This window comes from Coregonus lavaretus (assembly GCF_964263955.1).
Source record: "Coregonus lavaretus genome assembly, chromosome: 5".
Lineage (NCBI taxonomy): Eukaryota > Metazoa > Chordata > Actinopteri > Salmoniformes > Salmonidae > Coregonus > Coregonus lavaretus.
The window spans coordinates 71891720-71914948 of record NC_139992.1 but is presented as its reverse complement, the minus strand read 5'-3'; the positions used below and the strand labels follow the sequence as shown (position 1 = coordinate 71914948).

Here is a 23229-nt window from a genome sequence, read left to right as displayed (position 1 = left end):
GACACCTCGGCGGCACCCCGTAGTGCTGGAAGACGTGAGTAAACAGAGCCTCCGCAGTTTGTAGGGCCGTGGGGAGACCGGGCAGAGGAAGGAGGCGGCAGGACTTTGAAAAGCGGTCCACACCGACCAGGATCGTGGTGTTACCTTGGGAGGGGGGAAGATCAGTGAGAAAACCAATACTCAGGTGAGACTTTGGTCGTTGTGGAACAGGTAAAGGTTGTAGCTTACCCGCTGGGAGGTGCCTAGGTGCCTTACTCTGGACGCACACTGAGCATGAGGAAACATACACCCTCACGTCCTTAGCCAAGGTAGGCCACCAGTACTTCTCGGTCAGGCAGCGCATTGTACGACCGATACCTGGATGACCAGAGGAGGGTGACGTGTGTGCCCAGTAGATCATGGATAAGTGCAGACACGTACTGCAGCCCAGCTGGACACTGCGGTGGAGATGGATCTGTGCGTAATGCCTGCACTATATCTGCGTCCATCGCCCATACTACCGGCGCCACAATGCATGAGGCCGGGAGTATGGAGGTGTTGTCTCTGGGCCTCTCCTCTGTGTCATACAGCCGAGACAGTGCGTCTGCCTTCACATTTTTCGTACCCGGAATGTATGAGAGTGTGAAATCAAACTGGGTGAAGAAGAGGGCCCACCTGGCCTGGCAAGGATTCAGCCTCCTCGCTGCCCAAATGTACTCCAGGTTACGGTGGTCTGTCCAGACGAGGAAAGGGTGTTTTGCCCCTTCGAGCCAATGTCTCCACACCGTCAAAGCTCGGACAACAGCCAACAGCTCCCGATCACCAATGCCGTAGTTCTGCTCCGCCGAGCTGAACTTCTTAGAATGCTCGGCGCGCGTAGCGGAATACACTGGGATGTCATCGATGTAGACCACCACACCACGACCAAGCATGTCCCGAAACACATCGTTCACAAAGGACTGGAAAACAGATGGAGCATTCATCAAACCATAGGGCATCACCAGGTGTTCATAATGCCCCGAGGTTGTGCTGAATGCTGTTTTTTCACTCATCCCCTTCCCGAATACGCACCAGGTTGTAGGCACTCCTGAGGTCTAATTTGGTGAAAAAACGGGCCCCATGCATTGACTCAATCACTGAAGGAATGAGGGGAAGAGGATAACTAAATCGTACCGTCACATTATTCAGTGGTCGATAATCAATGCACGGGCGTAAACCGCCATCTTTCTTCTTCACAAAGAAGAAACTCGAGGAGGCAGGTGAAGTGGAGGGACGTATATACCCCTGGCGCAGGGACTTGGTGACGTATATTTCCATATCCTCCGTTTCAGCCTGCAACAGGGGACACACATGACTCCTGGGAGGTACAGCGTCTACCCGAAGGTTTATCACGCAATCCCCCTCCTGATGAGGTGGTAATTTAGTCGCTTGCGTCTTGGAAAATGTGAGCGCCAGATCATTGTATTCGGGGGGAATGTGCACGGTGGGGGTACCATCTGGACTTTCCACCGTGGTCGCACCAACGGAAACACCTAGACACCTACCCGGACACCCCGTAAGAACCCTCTGCGGCCATGAGAAATTGGGGTTGTGAAGGGCTAACCACGGGATACCCAAGACTACAGGGTAAGCAGGAGACTCAATAATCATAAAGGTGATCTGCTCAACATGTGTCTCCTGCATAATCATGGTGACTGGTACAGTAACTTCCTTAACCAACCCGGACCCTAATGGTCGACTATCTAGTGCTCTGATGGGGAGTAGAATGGTTAGGGGAACCATTGAAATGCCTTGACGGTGTGCAAATGCCCTGTCCATAAAATTCCCAGCTGCGCCTGAATCGACTAGTGCCTTACACTGGGAACCTACCAAGTGATCTGGAAAGGAGATAGATAAAGTACAGTGCGCCGCAAAGGGCTCTGAACACGTTTGGGTGTTCATTACCTGGGGTGATGTGTGAGTACCCTGCCTACCACCTCCAGACCCAAAAGAATGTTGACCACAACGTGAGGTGGATTGTCCCTTTGTGCCACCAGAGTGGCACTGTCGCTGTCCTCCTGCCGGCGGATCCCCCCAGCTCGCCCGGCGGATCCCCCCAGCTCCATCTGCTCGGGGTCAGAGTCGTCCGGAGTGGGAACGGGCAGACCCCTACCAGGACGTCCTCTGGCTGCTAGCAGATTGTCCAGCCGGATGGCCATGTCAACCAGTTGGGAGAACGATAGCATGGCATCCCGGCAGGCTAGCTCCCGTCGGACGTCCTCCCTTAGGTGGCACCGGAAATGGTCTATCAGGGCCTGCTCGTTCCATGCGGACCCCGCTGCCAGCTTCCGGAACTCCAGCGCGTAGTCCTGAGCGGTCCTAGTCCCCTGCCTTAGATGAACCAGTCATTCAAAAACGGCCAGAAAGAGGCAAGCAAACTCCCCGTAGTTCTCTAACGTGGTACCTCCCTCGTTCCATACCGCGTTGGCCCACTCCAGGGCTCTCCCACAAAAGCAGGAAACGAGGACGGATACCTTCTCCCGCTCCCGGAGCTCCGGTCTGATGCTGGATAAATACAACTCCAGTTGGAGTCGGAATCCCTTACATCGCACTGCAGTCTCGTGAAATGCCGGTGGCCGGGATATCTGGATCCCTCCAGGGGCTGGGGTGTAGGTGGCTGGATCCGGTTGACCAGCTGGTCTCAATAGATCGGTTCCTCTCCTCTCCAGGCGTTCTACCACCTGTAGAACCCGATCCATCGCTTCCCCCAAGCTGGCAAACACAGAGGAATGCTCCTGGACCCTTGCCACAACTCCAGGCATGCGGTCTTCTCCTGCTGACTCCATATCAGATCAGGTGAGTGAATCTGTGACGAGGTGTGAAAGAAGGAGTCAGGCGCAGGAGGTAAAATACCGAAGTCCAGAGTTTAATCCGTTTGCATAAATCAAATGCCCCAAGCGTCAAACGAAACTGTACAAGGGAAAACATCCACCTTGGCATTAACACAGTGAAATGTAGCTCAACCGAGCTACACGCTCTCACAACAAAACAATCACTCACAAAGACAAGGGGAACAGAGGGAACACTTATACACATACTAATTAGGGGAATGAGCACCAGGTGTGTGTGATTGACAAGACATGACAAGTGATGAGAATGGGATCGGCAGTAGCTAGTACTCCGGTGACGACGAACGCCGAAGCCTGCCCGAACCAGGAGGGGGGGCAGCCTCGGCGGAAGTCGTGACAACACCATAGGCTGCAAAATGGTTCTCAATCAAGGTTCTCCTCACATCATTCCCATTGGCAGCATGTTGCAGCTGGCCATCTTCTCCATTCTCCTCAGGTAGGTCCTCCTCAGGTAGCTTGTCTCCTTGTCTCTTGCCTAAGTTATACAGAACTGCCACTGCAATAATGATTGTCAGTGTAGTGTCCATCTTCGTGCGGAGCCCCTCTTGTACGCACAGGAATCTTTTTTTCCACACTCTAAAAATTATCTCTATGAGACAACTTGCCAGGATATGAGAGGTGTTGTATTCTCGCTCTTCAGGTGTCTGGGGGTTTAAAAGGGGAGTCATAAGGTACCCACAACAGGCCTTCATATGCCCCCCTTTCCAGCATTGCACACAGACGACTATTGTCAAAGATTCTGCTGTCATGGGTGGATCCTGGCAATCTAGCGACGATGTTGGTGAGCTGACCTTTGTCATCACAGACAGCCTGTCCGTTGATGGCGCAGTAACCTTTCCGATTACGGAATAGTTCTCCATTCTCGCCACCAGGGGTGGGAATAGGAATGTGTGTACAGTCTATTGCCCCTAGTACACCTGGGATTCTAGCTCTCCTGTAAAATCCAGCTGTTGTTTCCTCTGTAGGGTTGAACCTTATGTACTGATTTTGTAGACCGGCAATAGCTCTGGACACACTGACTACAATCCTGCAGACGGTTGACTTGTGGAGTCCTAAAAGGTTCCCATCCACCATCTGGAAACATCCAGTTGCGTAGAACCGTAGGGCCACCAGGAGCTGAAGTAATGGGGGTACAGCCACAATCCTATCACTCCCATGCGTAATGGTTGGTCCAACCTTTCTTTACAGTTGCAATACAGAGTCCTTGGAGAAGCAGTATCTCCTTGAAAACTCATAATTATCGTAAAACTCAACAGGATTCAACCTGTCTCAAATTATTCTCTGAAGAACTCTGTTGTTTTGGTGTTTCTACAGTAGATATGCTGCCATTTTATCAGTTAAATTATTCTAGGTATAAAGTGAAAACTAAACTTAGATTAGAGGAAGGATTTACTTTAACTAGGATTAATTTAAAACTAGGTTTAAAATTAGGTGCAGCAACATTAATAGATAAACCTTGAGGTTAGGGTTAGGGTTAAGGTTAGGGTTGGGTAAAGGTTTAGGGTTAAGGAAAATATAATTTTGAATGGGAATACATTTTTTGGTCCGCACTTGGATAGTAAAACCAACTGTGTGTGTGTGTGTGTGTGTGTGTGTGTGTGTGTGTGTGTGTGTGCGGGGAGCAGTGGAGGCTGCTGATAATAATGGCTGGTACAGAACTAATGGAATGGTATTTGATACCATTCCACTGATTCCGCTCCTGCCATTACCACGAGTCCGTCCTCCCCAATTAAGGTGCCACCAACCTCCTGTGGTGGGGAGGTGTGTCTGAGTGTGTGTGGGAGTGTGCATGTGTGTGTTTTGTTTATCTATGTGTCTGTGTGTGCGTAGGTGTTCAGTGTTTATGTCAAGATTTATTTTAGTGTGTACAGTATGTTCAAATTTTTTTGCACGCCAGATGTTTAAATGTTTGTTAACGTGTATGCTCATGTTTAAGTAAATACTTGGATGTACTGTATGTTCCCCTGCATATACAGTGGGGAAAAAAAGTATTTAGTCAGCCACCAATTGTGCAAGTTCTCCCACTTAAAAAGATGAGAGAGGCCTGTAATTTTCATCATAGGTACACGTCAACTATGACAGACAAATTGAGAAAAGAAAATCCAGAAAATCACATTGTAGGATTTTTAATGAATTTATTTGCAAATTATGGTGGAAAATAAGTATTTGGTCACCTACAAACAAGCAAGATTTCTGGCTCTCACAGACCTGTAACTTCTTCTTTAAGAGGCTCCTCTGTCCTCCACTCGTTACCTGTATTAATGGCACCTGTTTGAACTTGTTTTCAGTATAAAAGACACCTGTCCACAACCTCAAACAGTCACACTCCAAACTCCACTATGGCCAAGACCAAAGAGCTGTCAAATGACACCAGAAACAAAATTGTAGACCTGCACCAGGCTGGGAAGACTGACTCTGCAATAGGTAAGCAGCTTGGTTTGAAGAAATCAACTGTGGGAGCAATTATTAGGAAATGGAAGACATTCAAGACTACTGATAATCTCCCTCGTTCTGGGGCTCCACGCAAGATCTCACCCCGTGGGGTCAAAATGATCACAAGAACGGTGAGCAAAAATCCCAGAACCACACGGGGGGACCTAGTGAATGACCTGCAGAGAGCTGGGACCAAAGTAACAAAGCCTAACATCAGTAACACACTACGCCGCCAGGGACTCAAATCCTGCAGTGCTAGACGTGTCCCCCTGCTTAAGCCAGTACATGTCCAGGCCCGTCTGAAGTTTGCTAGAGTGCATCCAGAAGAGGATTGGGAGAATGTCATATGGTCAGATGAAACCAAAATATAACTTTTTGGTAAAAACTCAACTCGTCGTGTTTGGAGGACAAAGAATGCTGAGTTGCATCCAAAGAACACCATACCTACTGTGAAGCATGGGAGTGAAAACATCATACTTTGGGGCTGTTTTTCTGCAAAGGGACCAGGATGACTGATCCGTGTAAAGGAAAGAATGAATGGGGCCATGTATCGTGAGATTTTGATTGAAAACCTCCTTCCATCAGCAAGGGCATTGAAGATGAAACGTGGCTGGGTCTTTCAGCATGACAATGATCCCAAACACACCGCCCGGGCAACGAAGGAGTGGCTTCGTAAGAAGCATTTCAAGGTCCTGGAGTCTCCAGATCTCAACCCCATAGAAAATCTTTGGAGGGAGTTGAAAGTCCGTGTTGCCCAGCGACAGCCCCAAAACATCACTGCTCTAGAGGAGATCTGCATGGAGGAATGGGCCAAAATACCAGCAGCAGTGTGTGAAAACCTTGTGAAGACTTACAGAAAACGTTTGACCTGTGTCATTGCCAACAAAGGGTATATAACAAAGTATTGAGAAACTTTTGTTATTGACCAAATACTTATTTTCCACCATAATTTGCAAATAAATTCATAAAAAATCCTACAATGTGATCTTCTGGATTTTTTTTCCTCATTTTGTCTGTCATAGTTGACGTGTACCTATGATGAAAATTACAGGCCTCTCTCATCTTTTTAAGTGGGAGAACTTGCACAATTGGTGGCTGACTAAATACTTTTTTTCCCCACTGTATTTATACAATAGAGAAGAACAAGAGTGAGTGTACACATGTGGGTGTGTGTGTCAGTGCCTGCACTTGTGTTACACCAGATGGAAACCTGAGTTCTAACCCCCAGCCAGAAAAACTAAGTGAAACAAGGGGGTGGATGGGTGTGCATAGAACGTTAAAGTTCCAAGCTCTCGAAAATGTCTTACTGAATAAGGCAAACATGATGTACTGCCACAGGCAATGAGAAAATACTAATGAAACAACAGCACATCCTATTTATATACAGCAACGAGTAATGTTTAAACACGCTACCGTTTTCACAAGTATGCACAAAACTCAAAACAGATCATCAAAAAGGCAATTGTTTCAAAACAATGTATAACACACAAAATCATACAGTCACTTTTAGAAATACATGTTTCACATTCCAATCCATGTTTATATAAAATGATTGCCTTTCACAATGCAATGATCACATTACTTTTGATATGAGTCTATTTTGTTGAAAAACATTTACTATTACTTAATCTGACTGATCTTAATTGATGATTACAGTGCCTTCAGAAAGTATCCACACCGCTTCACTTTTTCCACATGTTGTTGTGTTACAGCCTGAATTTAAAATGGATTAAATTGAGATTGTTTGTCACTACACACACTACACTATGCCCCATAATGTCAACATGGAATTATGTTTTTCATAAATTGAAATCAAGTATTATAACGTTTTAACACACTCACATCCATGCAATCTCACTATTATCAGTGAGTATGGTAGGCTAACATGTCAACATATCCACTCTGTCAGTGAAGGCTAGCCTTCCAGACATACCCTGACAGTCTGGTAGCATTGTGCTTCATCTATTTGTGCTGCCTTGTCAACTTTGCAGTAAAAAAAAAAATACCATAGGAGTTGGCAAGACAGCACAAACAGATTTGGGACCAGGCTAAGGGTCTGGTCTTTTGACTGGAAACAAACACATGCTGAAAAGACCTGCGTCACTAGCCAGGATACGCTCCTATTGTCATGGAGCCTAGCAACGTATCCTGGCAACAGGCGAGACGAGAGGAAGTGGTAGAGCTGGGATGATGATTGGGAACCCATGTGACTGACGAGTGTTTGTAAACAGAGTCACGGGAGGGAGGGGGGTGTGGGGGCGGGTGGAACATCTGAACATGACTTCACATTACCTAAGAGTGCTCGCCGATGTACTTATAACTCTGAAAGCCCATCTGGGTCAGTCATACCAAGCGGTGCCTTTTCTGTCCCCAGGAAATATCACTTCTTATTTAGTGTAAAATGTGGATTCCAAAATGCTTTAAATATAAGGTCTGATGTCCTTTACCTTAAAAACACAAAAATATGGATCTCGAAAGGGAATTGTATGCATTGTTAACACTTTTTCAGTGGATGTAGGCGTTTTTAACCATGTCCACTGGTGTTATTCATCAACTTCCACAAGAAATATAAGCCATAAAATTATTAAATATTTATTCATTATTTTATAGTTCTACTTAAATTCTCTCTCATCAATAATTTAAACAAAAAATTATTATTGTATTTATTATTATTTTAATTAAGCTTTTCTGTGTGTCCCTGATATCACTTTCCAACCTGTTAGTTCAAATCAAAAAGTGTATTGGTCGCATACACATATTTGTAGATGTTATCACATATAGTTTGTTGTAATTATCCATTTAACAAAACAACCCCTTCCTACAATGATACCTCATTCAGGAAGTGTCAGCATTTATTTGGTGGGAAAACAATGGTGCAAAGCTAAATAAATATAAACACTCAATTGTATCTATTTTTCCATGTTTGTTGTAGTTAGTCTGTATGTCCCACTCATAAATGTCCAACCTGTTAGGCTAAATTATAAAGTAAATTAACCACATTTCAAAATGTTAAAATCATGTTCAAGTGTTTACCATTATGCTAGCTCAAGCTTGCTCACTCACATAGCTATGTCTAATTTAGGCTCCAAATTTCCACCCTGTTAGGATTATCCACATTATGCCTGAGTTTGACCAATATGTTTTTCTGAAAGTCAAACATGTCCTTTTTCTGATAGGATAAATCTAAAGTTATGAGGTCCATCTGAATGACCCATCTGTATTATGTAACTACTGTATACCAAATTATTCAACCTGCCTCAGTTAACCCTAATATTCAGCAAACCTAAAGCAGAACTCCTTATCTGAATCCTTATTCTGAGATTTATGAACACATTTGTTCACTCCGTCCTTAGACATGACCAATTTCAGTGATTCATCAGTCCTGGCTACTCCAGGCTGTGTCCTTGTATGGAGTGTGTTAGTGTGTGTTTGTGTTGCTGTCTGAGTGGGCCTCTATTGTTCACTTTGTACTTTCCTGAGAGCCCACTTGCTGGCCCTCGTAAATCTGCTCCAACCAGACAGGACACACACACACGTATTTAAACTCTCTCTCACACACACAGGCAAGCATAGACATAAAACACAGACTTACGTACACACATGTGAACACAGACACACACACACACACTACCATACTCAGTTGCCTCTATGGAACCAGCCACTAAGCTCCAAAGCCCATGTTGTAGTCAATACAGCAGATAACTCAATACCCAAGCCTCTGTTACAATCTATCTACAGTATACAGGCTGACTGACAGGGGAGCTATCCTCTGTTACATTCTATCTATACAGGCTGACTGACAGGGGAGCTATTCTCTGGAACAGTGGTGCTGAAGTGTCATGATAAGCCTCTCAGCAGGAGTCAAGGGCTCTGGCTTCAAGTAAGCCCAGATACACACTCGCTCACTACAACCACATACAAAGAAAAAGTCTGCACAATCATGCACAATAAGAGCAAAAAAAGTAGCACATTCAGAGGCACATCAGAGTAAGTGGCTAAGAGGTTGACCCATGTGATAGTGAAGAGATTGTGGTCCATTGGGAAATGATTGATCTTATGCATTCTGGCTACCCTAACATGACATCCCTTTGGGAGAGCAGGGACAGACAGCTGCAACACCCACCGGACACAGCATAGAGGACTGTAAATATAAGAGACGCCCATAATATAATGGGAAGAGAAAATAACTATCTTTCAAAAGGACATAATGTAGTAATGTTGTAGGGAGCAGCCAGCTACACGATTATGGCAAAATGGCTGCTTTCCAAGAGGACAGTACAACTACACGGTAATAACAAAATGCCTGCTTATTGTATACTAGGTCCTCTCAGAGTAAAGCACTAAGCCAAGAGGATGCAAGCCAAATATTTCCCTTTTGGATACCAGACCAAACAACCTGCCAGCTTCCCCCATGCAGCACTATCAGCAGAAGCAGACATGTCTACTAGCCAGGTAGCAGTGACCAGCCAAGCCCAGTGAGTCTACTATCTAGCCTGTAGGTTTGCCAACACTAAGGGATTCCCAAGACCTGGATAGGGCTATCCACTGTTGATGATTCACAGAGCTATATTATTTTGTTGCTTATATAGTCTCTTTCTATTGTATATATCTAATTCAAACAACTAATTAGCCACTTCAAATTCTCAATCCTCAGTATCCAGCTAGCACTCAATTTGCTTACTAAACAAGCTCCAGGTAACTGCCAAAATAAAGGAAACAGTAAACATAAAGTGTCTAAATAGGGCGTTGGGCCACCACGAGCCGCCAGAACAGCTTCAATGAGCCTTGGCATAGATTTTACAAGTGTCTGGAACTTTATGGGAGGAATGTGACACCATTCTTCCACGAGAAATTCCATCATTTGGTGTTTTGTTGATGTCTTAGACTGGGTGGAGCTCTAGTGACTGAGAGAGAGAGACACACACACACACACACACACACACAGAACCCTTTAAACCCCCTATGCTCCTTTGAGACCCCTCTTTCAAAGTCACTGAGATCTCTTCTTCTAGCCATGGTAGCCAAAATAATGGGCAACTGGGCATTTTATACATGACCCTAAGCATGATGGGATGTTTTAATTGCTTAATTAACTCAAGAATGACACTTGTGTGGAAGCACCTGCTTTCAATATATTTTGTATCCCTCATTTACTCAAGTGTTTCCTTTATTTTGTCAGTTACCTATATCAAGCTAATCAATTAAATTAGTTAAAGCCTGATTAGCAAGCTATCATTGAGTGAATTGAAAACCTGCCAACCCTTGACCTCCCCAGAGCTACTTTGGTGTAATTACTGAGAATGACCACAACAGTGACCTTGGGAGACCCCAAATGACCCTTTGACGACCCCATATTACCATGGTTACCATGGTAACACTCAGGCAAGGTCAGGACTAACCTCTGCAGATGAGCCCATCCTGGCTGACGGTCTGTTTGCACACCCCACAGTGCTTGCTCTTCTTGAATGTCTTCGCCCGGAAGGTGTGTGAATGAAGCACCTCAAACTCCTCAGGCTGCAAATGGAAAATATAAAGATGAGAGGGTTAGTGTTCAATTTCAGATGGCTCATTTGGTTGGGGCAAAGTGGTGTCAATACAAAAATTGTGGGTTGAACTTGTGTGTAAGCCACACAATATGCAAGGTTTTTCTGTGGACAAAGTAATTTGGACTTTTGTCACAGTCAAAGAAAATGGGACAACCAACCAAACTAGGAATAAGAAAATTGTCTCTCTATAAATTAAAGGCTGTGCATCTATAAGGATAGTCAACTTCAGTATACTTCTTTCATTTGTGAAGATAATGAACATAACATTAATCAAATTGACTTTAGCGGTAGGATAAGTCTTATTTGCCCTAACTTGAGATGAACGCACAGAACCAAAACTCTTCCACATCATAGACTGAAGATTTGCACAAAAGTGCAGAAATGGTACACTCCGTCTGTGTACAAACCCTCAGCTGCCCTCTACAAAGAAGCAGTCCTCACTTTCTCTCCTCCAAGAAACAAGAACAGCCACGTAACCCCCTCTCCCTCCATCCCCCTCCCTCCTTTCCTGGGGCTGCTGCTAGAGGTGTGTTATGCACAGCGTCCACAGTGTAGCCTCCTCTGAAATGACCCCGCTGTCTACAGCCAGCATCAGTGTTTTCCTTCTCCTATAATTACATCTAAACTGTTCTCCCGTTTTCCTGTCTGCCTTCTAAACTGAGCTCGTTGGCAGGGGAGTCCGGGTAACAGAAATGTCAAAGTGAAGGACAACCATCTCCCGTGGCGTCTCTCTGCTCGCTGTGAAACCTGTGTCATGTTCCCTCTTTGTGGTCAGCGTCTCAGCGTGACCCCGTAATGGACGACGTCGGGGGATTTGGACCGGTGACATCACTTCCTCTGTATATTTTCTCAACTGGTCCCCATTTTGGGCTTTTCTGTGTTTCGGCTCAGTGGGATATTGAGCACCGCTAACACACTGTCTGTGGGCCCAGCATAGCAATATTGAGTTAATATAACAAAAGTCCTTTACAAGTGAAGGGATCACACATGGCCACACCAGGAGATATCCTGCATGTACGTCACCTGTCTGAAAAGTGAATCAAGACTAAAAAGTAAACACGAGGAAAGAATGTATAACAAAGAGACCAGTTTTTTAAAATTATATGAGAAAAAAATATTCCATTTTATTTGGAACGACAAGCCAGACAAAATTAAACGGGCCTATGTATATAATGAATATGGAGGACAGAAATTATTAAATATTAAAGCATTAGACCTATCACTAAAAGCTTCAGTCATACAAAAGTTATACTTAAATCCGAACTGATTCTCTAGCAAATTAGTAAGATTGTCTCACCCAATGTTCAAGAATGGCCTTTTCCCTTTATTCAGATTACAACCTCTCACTTTCAGTTATTTGAAACCCCACCTCTTTAAGGAACACCTGGGATAGGATAAAGTAATCCTTCTAACCCCCCCCTTACCCCACCCCACCCCCCCAAAAAATAAAAATAATAATAATTTGTAAAGTGGTTATCCCACTGGCTATAAGGTGAATGCACCAATTTGTAAGTCGCTGGATAAGAGCGTCTGCTAAATGACGTAAATGTAAAATGAAAAGGAAATAATCTCCCAAATATCACTATTTCTAAAACAAGCCATAGAAAGTTGGTTGCAATTTCAATTTAATCCTCCAGAAACGACAGAACAAATAATGCAACAAATAGTGGTTAAACTCAAATATACTAATTAATTAAAAAAACATTAATATTTGAAAAAATATTTTTTAAAAGGTATAATCTTCGTAAATGATATAACTGGTGGAGTTATGTTGCACACGCAGCTAACAAAAACATATGGAATTGTCTGCTCTACCCAAAATTACAACCAAATAATTGCAGCATTACCGCAAAAATGGAAGAGGAAAGTGGAAGGGGGAAAAAGTAAGGAACTTGTCTGTCGGCCCTGCATTAAAGAACATAATTGGTTAACGAAAATTGTGATAAATAAAAAAGTATACCAGTTTCATTTCAGGACCAAAGGATTGACAGCCGTCCCATATAGATTGCAAAATAGTTGGGAAGAGATTTTATGGCATAGTGTTTATGAACTGATACGCATAACGATGCCAGCTCTGCAGATTTTGCTGCGAAGAGACAGAATCATTAGATCATTTGTTTTGGTACTGTCCATTTGTAGCTTGTTTTTGGACACAGGTCCAGGAATGGCTAAAGGATTGCAATATTTACCTGGAGCTAACCCTGCAGATAGCGCTACTGGGTGATCTGAAAAGTCATAGTCAATCGATCAATAATATAATAACACTTTTAGCAAAAATGTTTATTTTCAATTTACAATCTGTAGAAACAATGAGAATAGAAGGGTTCAGAAGTTTTGTAAAACATCACAGTACAGTTGAAAAATATATGGCAAATAGAAATCCAATATGGATGGTGTTAAGAGATAGACGGGAAGTGTTGAATGGAGTTGAAGGATGGGACTAATAACTACTAACAACAACTAATAACAACAAGAAAACTAATGTAAAGCATACTGTGTCCATAATAAGTATATAGTATGTACAGTGAGGGAAAAAGGTATTTGATCCCCTGCTGATTTTGTACGTTTACCCACTGACAAAGAAATGATCAGTCTATAATTTTAATGGTAGGTTTATTTGAACAGTGAGACAGAATAACAACAAAAAAATCCAGAAAAATGTACAGTGGGGAAAAAAAGTATTTAGTCAGCCACCAATTGTGCAAGTTCTCCCACTTAAAAAGATGAGAGGCCTGTCATTTTCATCATAGGTACACGTCAACTATGACAGACAAATTGAGAGAAAAAAAATCCAGAAAATCACATTGTAGGATTTTTAATGAATTTATTTGCAAATTATGGTGGAAAATAAGTATTTGGTCACCTACAAACAAGCAAGATTTCTGTCTCTCACAGACCTGTAACTTCTTCTTTAAGAGGCTCCTCTGTCCTCCACTCGTTACCTGTATTAATGGCACCTGTTTGAACTTGTTATCAATATAAAAGACACCTGTCCACAACCTCAAACAGTCACACTCCAAACTCCACTATGGCCAAGACCAAAGAGCTGTCAAAGGACACAAGAAACAAAATTGTAGACCTGCACCAGGCTGGGAAGACTGAATCTGCAATAGGTAAGCAGCTTGGTTTGAAGAAATCAACTGTGGGAGAAATTATTAGGAAATGGAAGACATACAAGACCACTGATAATCTCCCTTGATCTGGGGCTCCACGCAAGATCTCACCCCGTGGGGTCAAAATGATCACAAGAACGGTGAGCAAAAATCCCAGAACCACACAGGGGGACCTAGTGAATGACCTGCAGAGAGCTGGGACCAAAGTTACAAAGCCTACCATCAGTAACACACTACGCCGCCAGGGACTCAAATCCTGCAGTGCAAGACGTGTCCCCCTGCTTAAGCCAGTACATGTCCAGGCCCGTCTGAAGTTTGCTAGAGTGCATTTGGATGATCCAGAAGAGGATTGGGAGAATGTCATATGGTCAGATGAAACCAAAATAGAACTTTTTGGTAAAAACTCAACTCGTCGTGTTTGGAGGACAAAGAATGCTGAGTTGCATCAAAAGAACACCATACCTACTGTGAAGCATGGGGGTGGAAACATCATGCTTTGGGGCTGTTTTTCTGCAAAGGGACCAGGACAACTGATCCGTGTAAAGGAAAGAATGAATGGGGCCATGTATCGTGAGATTTTGAGTGAAAACCTCCTTCCATCAGCAAGGGCATTGAAGATGAAACGTGGCTGGGTCTTTCAGCATGACAATGATCCCAAACACACCGCCCGGGCAACGAAGGAGTGGCTTCGTAAGAAGCATTTCAAGGTCCTGGAGTGGCCTAGCCAGTCTCCAGATCTCAACCCCATAGAAGATCTTTGGAGGGAGTTGAAAGTCCGTGTTGCCCAGCGACAGCCCTAAAACATCACTGCTCTAGAGGAGATCTGCATGGAGGAATGGGCCAAAATACCAGCAACAGTGTGTGAAAACCTTGTGAAGACTTACAGAAAACGTTTGACCTGTGTCATTGCCAACAAAGGGTATATAACAAAGTATTGAGTCACTTTTATTATTGACCAAATACTTATTTTCCACCATAATTTGCAAATAAATTCATTAAAAATTCTACAATGTGATTTTCTGGTTTTTTTTCCTCATTTTGTCTGTCATAGTTGACGTGTACCTATGATGAAAATTACAGGCCTCTCTCATCTTTTTAAGTGGGAGAACTTGCACAATTGGTGACTGACTAAATACTTTTTTTCCCCACTGTATGTCAAAAATATTATAAATTGATTTGCATTTGAATGAGGGAAATAAGTATTTGACCCCCTCTCAATCAGAAAGATTTCTGGCTCCCAGGTGTCTTTTATACAGGTAACGAGCTGAGATTAGGAGCACACTCTTAAAGGGAGTGCTCCTAATCTCAGTTTGTTACCTGTATAAAAGACACCTGTCCACAGAAGCAATCAATCAATCAGATTCCAAACTCTCCACCATGGCCAAGACAAAGAGCTCTCCAAGGATATCAGGGACAAGATTGTAGACCTACACAAGGCTGGAATGGGCTACAAGAACATCGCCAAGCAGCTAGGTGAGAAGGTGACAACAGTTGGTGTGATTATTCGCAATTGGAAGAAACACAAAATAACTGTCAATCTCCCTCGGCCTGGGGCTCCATGCAAGATCTCACCTCGGGGAGTTGCAATGATCATGAGAACGGTGAGGAATCAGCCCAGAACTACACGGGAGGATCTTGTCAATGATCTCAAGGCAGCTGGGACTATAGTCACCAAGAAAACAATTAGTAACACATTACGCCGTGAAGGACTGAAATCCTGCAGTGCCCACAAGGTCCCCCTGCTCAAGAAAGCACATATACAGGCCCGTCTGAAGTTTGCCAATGAACATCTGAATGATTCAGAGGAGAACTGGGTGAAAGTGTTGTGGTCAGATGAGACCAAAATCGAGCTCTTTGGCATCAACTCAACTCGCCGTGTTTGGAGGAGGAGGAATGCTGCCTATGACCTCAAGAACACCATCCCCACCGTCAAATATGGAGGTGGAAACATTATGCTTTGGGGGTGTTTTTCTCCTAAGGGGACAGGACAACTTCACCACATCAAAGGCGCGATGGACGGGGCCATGTACCATCAAATCTTGGGTGAGAACCTCCTTCCCTCAGCCAGGGCATTGAAAATGGGTCGTGGATGGGTATTCCAGCATGACAATGACCCAAAACACACGGCCAAGGCAACAAAGGAGTGGCTCAAGAAGAAGCACATTAAGGTCCTGGAGTGGCCTAGCCAGTCTCCAGACCTTAATCCCATTGAAAATCTGTGGAGGGAGCTGAAGGTTCGAGTTGCCAAACGTTAGCCTCGAAACCTTAATGACTTGGAGAAGATCTGCAAAGAGGAGTGGAACAAAATCCCTCCTGAGATGTGTGCAAACCTGGTGGCCAACTACAAGAAATGTCTGACCTCTGTGATTGCCAACAAGGGTTTTGCCACCAAGTACTAAGTCATGTTTTGCAGAGGGGTAAAATACTTATTTCACAGAATTGGTCACAGACATTACAGTGAAATGCTTACTTACAGCCCTTAACCAACAGTGCATTTATTTTTAACAAAAAAAGTAAAAATAAAACAACAAAAAAAGTGTTGAGAAAAAAAAGAGCAGAAGTAAAATAAAATAACAGTAGCGAGGCTATATATACAGGGGGGTACCGTTGCAGAGTCAATGTGCGGGGGCACCGGCTAGTTGAGGTAGTTGAGGTAATATGTTCATGTGGGTAGAGTTAAAGTGACTATGCATAAATAATTTACAGAGTAGCAGCAGCTTAAAAAGGATGGGGTGGGGGGGCAGTGCAAATAGGTCTTTTGGACCTAGACTTGGCACTCCGGTACCGCTTGCCGTGCGGTAGCAGAGAGAACAGTCTATGACTAGGGTAGCTGGAGTCTTTGACAATTTTGAGGGCCTTCCTCTGACACCGCCTGGTATAGAGGTCCTGGATGGCAGGAAGCTTGGCCCCAGTGATGTACTGGGCCGTACGCACTACCCTCTGTAGTGCCTTGCGGTCGGAGGCCAAGCAGTTGCCATACCAGGCGGTGATGCAACCAGTCAGGATGCTCTCGATGGTGCAGCTGTATAATTTTTTGAGGATCTGAGGACCCATGCCAAATCTTTTCAGTCTCCTGAGGGGGAATAGGCTTTGGACAAGATCCTCCTGTGTAGTTCTGGGCGGATTCCTCACCGTTCCCATGATCATGCATGGAGCCCCAGGCCGAGGAAGATTGACAGTTATTTTGTGTTTCTTCCATTTGCGAATAATCGCACCAACTGTTGTCACCTTCTCACCAAGCTGCTTGGCGATGGTCTTGTAGACCATTCCAGCCTTGTGTAGGTCTACAATCTTGTCCCTGACATCCTTGGAGAGCTCTTGGTCTTGGCCATGGTGGAGAGTTTGGAATCTGATTGATTGATTGCTTCTGTGGACAGGTGTCTTTTATACAGGTAACAGGCTGAGATTAGGAGCACTCCCTTTAAGAGTGTGCTCCTAATCTCAGCTCGTTACCTGTATAAAAGACACCTGGGAGCCAGAAATCTTTCTGATTGAGAGGGGGTCAAATACTTATTTCCCTCATTAAAATGCAAATCAATTTATATCATTTTTGACATGCGCTTTTCTGGATTTTTTTGTTGTTATTCTGTCTCTCACTGTTCAAATAAACCTACCATTGAAATTATAGACTGATCATTTCTTTGTCAGTGGGCAAACATACAAAATCAGCAGGGGATCAAATACCTTTTTCCCTCACTGTATATATATATATATATTTGCGAGAAAAAAATAAGCATATGGGGGATTGGAAGTGATGCAGACAATTACATTGATGGAAGTAACAATCTATCTGCAATATTAAAGCTGATCTACCCCCTGATCTATCAGTGGTCTTGTATGTCTTCCATTTCCTAATAATGGCTCCCACAGTTGATTTCTTCAAACCAAGCTGCTTACCTATTGCAGATTCAGTCTTCCCAGCCTGGTGCAGGTCTACAATTTTGTTTCTGGTGTCCTTTGACAGCTCTTTGGTCTTGGCCATAGTGGAGTTTGGAGTGTGACTGTTTGAGGTTGTGGACAGGTGTCTTTTATACTGATAACAAGTTCAAACAGGTGCCATTAATACAGGTAACGAGTGGAGGACAGAGGAGCCTCTTAAAGAAGAAGTTACAGGTCTGTGAGAGCCAGAAATCTTGCTTGTTTGTAGGTGACCAAATACTTATTTTCCACCATAATTTGCAAATAAATTCATAAAAAATCCTACAATGTGATTTTCTGGATTTTTTTTTCTCATTTTGTCTGTCATAGTTGACGTGTACCTATGATGACAATTACAGTCCTCTCTCATCTTTTTAAGTGGGAGAACTTGCACAATTGGTGGCTGACTAAATACTTTTTTCCCCCACTGTACAGTACCTCTCTTTCTCTCTCCCTCTCTATTTCAATTTACCTTCTCTCTTGTTATTTCTGGATGTCTCACTTTCTTTGTAGCTGTCTGTCTGTCTCTCTCTCTCTCTCTCTCTCTCTCTCTCTCTCTCTCTCTCTCTCTCTCTCTCTCTCTCTCTCTCTCTCTCTCTCTCTCTCTCTCTTCCTCCCCTCTACCATCCTGTCTTCCCCAACAGTCTACCTTGCTAACTCCCCCACTTAGCAGAGAGGTAGATTTATGGATGTCTGTGCAGCCTACAGAATAAATAAAATAAATTGGTCATTTAGCAGACGCTCTTATCCAGAGCGACTTACAGGAAAGCCCAAGGTATGGTTCGCATATATGTATTCTCCCTCCAGTCAGAAGCTAACTATCCCTTTAGCATTCTGCCGTAAAGACATCGCCTAGGTTAGCATTATGAGTTCAGTCAAATAACATTGACTGTTAGCAGCAATACTAGCATCATTGGCATCACACTGGGCACAAACTGGTTGAATCAACATTGTTTCAATTTAATTTGTCAACATATTGTCACGTGGAATCTACGTGGGAAATACATAGAATTAGAAAAAAAGGCATCTGCTGTTTTGGGGGTGAAATTTCAACCACAGGATTATGTCATCATGATAACCAAATTCCTACATAGACAAATCTTGTATAAAATATGTAGCATTTGTACCTTTAAAACAATGTCAGATCTTCAACTTTATATCCACTATCAGATTTTTTTTTTACAATAAGCTGGACAGCACCTCCTACTGGAGAATGAATCTATCTACACCTACCCTTCGGTCTCCCATCCAGGGTTTTACCCAGCCCTGCTTAGGTATTATATTTGTCACTGACTATTACCAATGTGCCAGGGCTTCCGTTAGGAAAAGACGGAGACGGATATTTGACCGGCAGCATTTTAATTTACCGGACATTTGAGAAATTTACCGGACCCATATGCATTGGGTGCGTAACCTGATAAGGGCGTCCACCCACGGTGCTCAGAATGACAGAAAACACACTTAGATTATGTTAATTCAAATTAACAGAACATGCAAGTCGAGGATGCAATGATGTGCCTAATTACCTAATTCTGATGTGCACCTTGAAGATGTTAGCATAACTGTCAATTTACTTTTCCTCAGCCAACAAGACAAGTAACTAACAGCAAAATCATTAGCCTACGTCAATCTACTATCCCCCACAGTAGAAAAGTTTACCTATTCTATTGGTCAGCTTGTCCATGTGGCTTCCTCTGTAGCTCAGTTGGTAGAGCATGGCGCTTGCAACGCCAGGGTTGAGGGGTCGATTCCCACGGGGGACCAGTATGAAAATGTATGCACTCACTAACTGTAAGGTACTCTGGATGAGAAAGTCTGGTAAATGACTTAAATGTAAATAAAGTACCCAAATCAGTATTGAAAAAGTCAAAATATATTTGAGAGTCTTCAAATAGCCACCCTTTGCTGTGATAACAGCTTTGCACACTCTTTGCATTATCTCAATCAGCTTCATGAGGTAGTCACCTGGAATGCATTTCAATTAACAGGTGTTGCTTCTTAAAAGTTAATTTGTGGAATTTCTTTCCTTCTTAATGCGTTTGAGCCAATCAGCTGTGTTGTGACAACGTAGAGGGGTATACAGAACATAGCTCTATTTGGTAAAAGACCAAGTCCATATTATGGCAAGAACAGATCAAACAAGCAAAGAGAAACGTCAGTCCATCATTACTTTAAGACATGAAGGTCAGTCAATACGAAAGTTTCAAGAACTTTGAAAGTTTCTTCAAGTGCAGTCGCAAAAACCATCAAGCGCTATGATGAAACTGGCTCTCATGAGGCCAGCCACAGGAATGGAAGACCCAGAGTTACCTCTGCTGCAGAGGATAAGTTCATTAGAGTTACCAGCCTCAGAAATTACAGCACAAATAAATGCTTCACAGAGTTCAAGTCACAGACACATCTCAACATCAACTGTTCAGAGGGGACTGTGTGAATCAGGCCTTCATGGTCGAAATGCTGCAAAGAAACAACTACTAAAGGAAATCAATAATAAGAAGAGACCTGCTTGGGCCAAGAAACATGAGCAATGGACATTAGACTGGTGGAAAGTTGTCCTTTGGTCTGGAGTCCAAATTGGAGATTTTTGGTTCCAACCGCTGTGTCATTGTGAGACGTGGTGTGGATGAACGGATGATCTCTGCATGTGTATTTCCCACCGTAAAGCATGGAGGAGGAGGTGTTATGGTGTGGGGGTGCTTTGCTGGTGACACTGTCTGTGATTTATTTAGAATTCAAGGCACACTTAACCAGCATGGCTACAACAGCATTCTGCAGCGATACGCCATCCCATCTGGTTTGGGCTTAGTGGGACTATCATTTGTTTTTCAACAGGACAATGACCCAACACACCTCAAGGTTGTATAAGGGCTATTTGACCAAGAAGGAGAGTGATGGAGGGCTGCATCAGATGACCTGGCCTCCACAATCACCCGACCTCAACCCAACTGAGATGGTTTGGGATGAGTCGGACAGCAGAGTGAAGGAAAAGCAGTCAACAAGCGCTCAGCATATGTGGGAACTCCTTCAAGACTGTTGGAAAAGCATTCCAGGTGAAGCTGGTTGAGAAAATGCCAAGAGTGTGCAAAGCTGTCGTCAAGGCAAAGGGTGGCTATTTGAAGAATCTCAAATCTCAAATATATTTTGATTTGTTTAACACTTTTTTGGTTCCATATGTGTTATTTCATAGTTTTGATGTCTTCACTATTATTCTACAATGTAGAAAATAGTACAAATAAAGAAAAACCCTTGAATGAGTAGGTGTGTCCAAACCTTTGACTGGTACTGTAAGCTTTCAGACCCTTTGCTATGAGACTCGAAATTGAGCTCAGGTGTATCCTGTTTCCATTTATCATCCTTGAGATTTTTCTACAACTTGATTGGAGTCCACCTGTGGTAAATTCAATTAATTGGACATGATTTGGAAAGGCACACACCTGTCTATATAAGGTTCCCCAGTTGACAGTGTATGTCAGAGCTAAAACCAAGCCATGAGGCCGAAGGAATTGTCCGTAGAGCTCTGAGACAGGATTGTGTCGAGGCACAGATTTGAGGAAAGGTACCAAAAAAATGTCTGCATCGTTGAAGGTCCACAAGAACACAGTGGCCTCCATCATTATTAAATGGAAGAAGTTTGGACCCACCAAGACTCTTTCTAGAGATGGCTGTCTGGCCAAACTGAGCAATCGGGAAAAAGGGCCTTGGTCAGGGAGGTGACCAAGAACCGATGGTCACTCTGACAGAGCTCCAGAGTTCCTCTGTTGAGATGGGAGAACCTTCCAGAAGGAAAACCATCTCTTCAGCACTCCACCAATCAGACCTTTATGGTAGAGTGGCCTGACGGAAGCCACTGCTCAGTAAAAGGCAAATGACAGCCTGCTTGGAGTTTGCCAAAAGGCACCTAAAGGACTCTCGGACCATGAGAAACAAGATTCTCTGGTCTGATGAAACCAAGATTGAACTCTTTGGCCTGAATGTCAAGCGTCATGTCTGGAGGAATCCTGGCACCATCCCTACAGTGAAGCATTGTGGTGGTAGCATCATGCTGTGGGGATGTTTTTCAGCGGCAGGGACTGGGAGACTAGTCAGGATTGAGGGGGAAAATGAACGGAGCAAAGTACAGAGAGATCCTTGATGAAAACCTGCTCCAGAGCCCTCAGGACCTCAGACTGGGGGCGAAGGTTCACCCTCCAACAGGACAACGACCCTAAGCACACAGCCAAAACAACGCAGGAGTGGCTTCGGCACAAGTCTCTGAATGTCCTTGAGTGGCCCAGCCAGAGCCCGGACTTGAACCCGATTGAATATCTCTGGAGAGACCTGAAAATAGCTGTGCAGCGACGCTCCCCATCCAACCTGACAGAGCATGAGAGGATCTGCAGAGAAGAATGGGAGAAACTACCCAAATACAGGTGTGCCAAGCTTGTAGCGTCATATCCACTTGTTTCAAAAAAGTATTAAAAATAAATAACGGAAAAGTGGTGTGTGCATATGTATTCACCCCCTTTGCTATGAAGCCCCAAAATAAGATATGGTGCAACCAATTACCTTCAGCAGTCACATAATGAGTTAAATAAAGTCCACCTGTGTGCAGTCTAAGTGTCACATGATCTGTCACATGATCTCAGTATATATACACCTGTTCTGAAAGGCCCCAGAGTCTGCAACACCACTAAGCAAGGGGCACCACAAAGCAAGCGGCACCAAGGAGCTCTCCAAACAGGTCAGGGGCAAAGTTGTAGAGAAGTACAGATCAGGGTTGGGTTATAAAAAAATATCCAAAACCTTGAACATCCCACGGAGCACCATTAAATCCATTATTAAAACATTTAAAGAATATGGCACGACAACAGACCTGCCAAGAGAGGGCCGCCCACCAAAACTCACGGACCAGGCAAGGAGGGCAATAATCAGAAAGGCAACAAAGAGACCAAAGTAGTATCTGCCCATAGGTATCTGCCCATAGGACCACTTTAAGCCGTACACTCTACAGAGCTGGGCTTTACGGAAGAGTGGCCAGAAAAATGCCATTGCTTAGAGAAAAAATAAGTCATCAACAAGTATTGTTTCAATTTAACCCATAATTCAACAAAAAATATACAATACTATAGGCCTATGGTTGACTCAAATGTATAGGTATGTAGTGATACTGAATTGTGTTTGGTTGTCAATGCAACATTATATCAACATAGTTCCATATGTCCCACTGACTTAGTCTGGCTTTAATTCCAGTCTGTCTACAAATTAAAAATTGAAATGTTGGATTCATGTCTCCATCTCAACCAAAATAAAAAAAAACAGCACTAAATCAAATCAAACTTTATTTGAAGTGCATTTAAAGTTTGATTGGATTTG

General features: G+C 43.6%; 1 protein-coding gene across 1 annotated transcript in view; it reads right to left on the bottom strand.

Annotated features, from left to right (window-relative positions):
• Positions 1-23229, bottom strand: part of tns1b (tensin 1b) — a 274098-nt gene that overhangs the window by 173227 nt on the left and 77642 nt on the right. The window contains exon 2 of the mRNA XM_084162084.1: positions 10700-10814. Within this exon, the coding sequence (XP_084018210.1) occupies positions 10700-10814 (115 nt within the window). The remainder of the gene's footprint in view (positions 1-10699; positions 10815-23229) is intronic.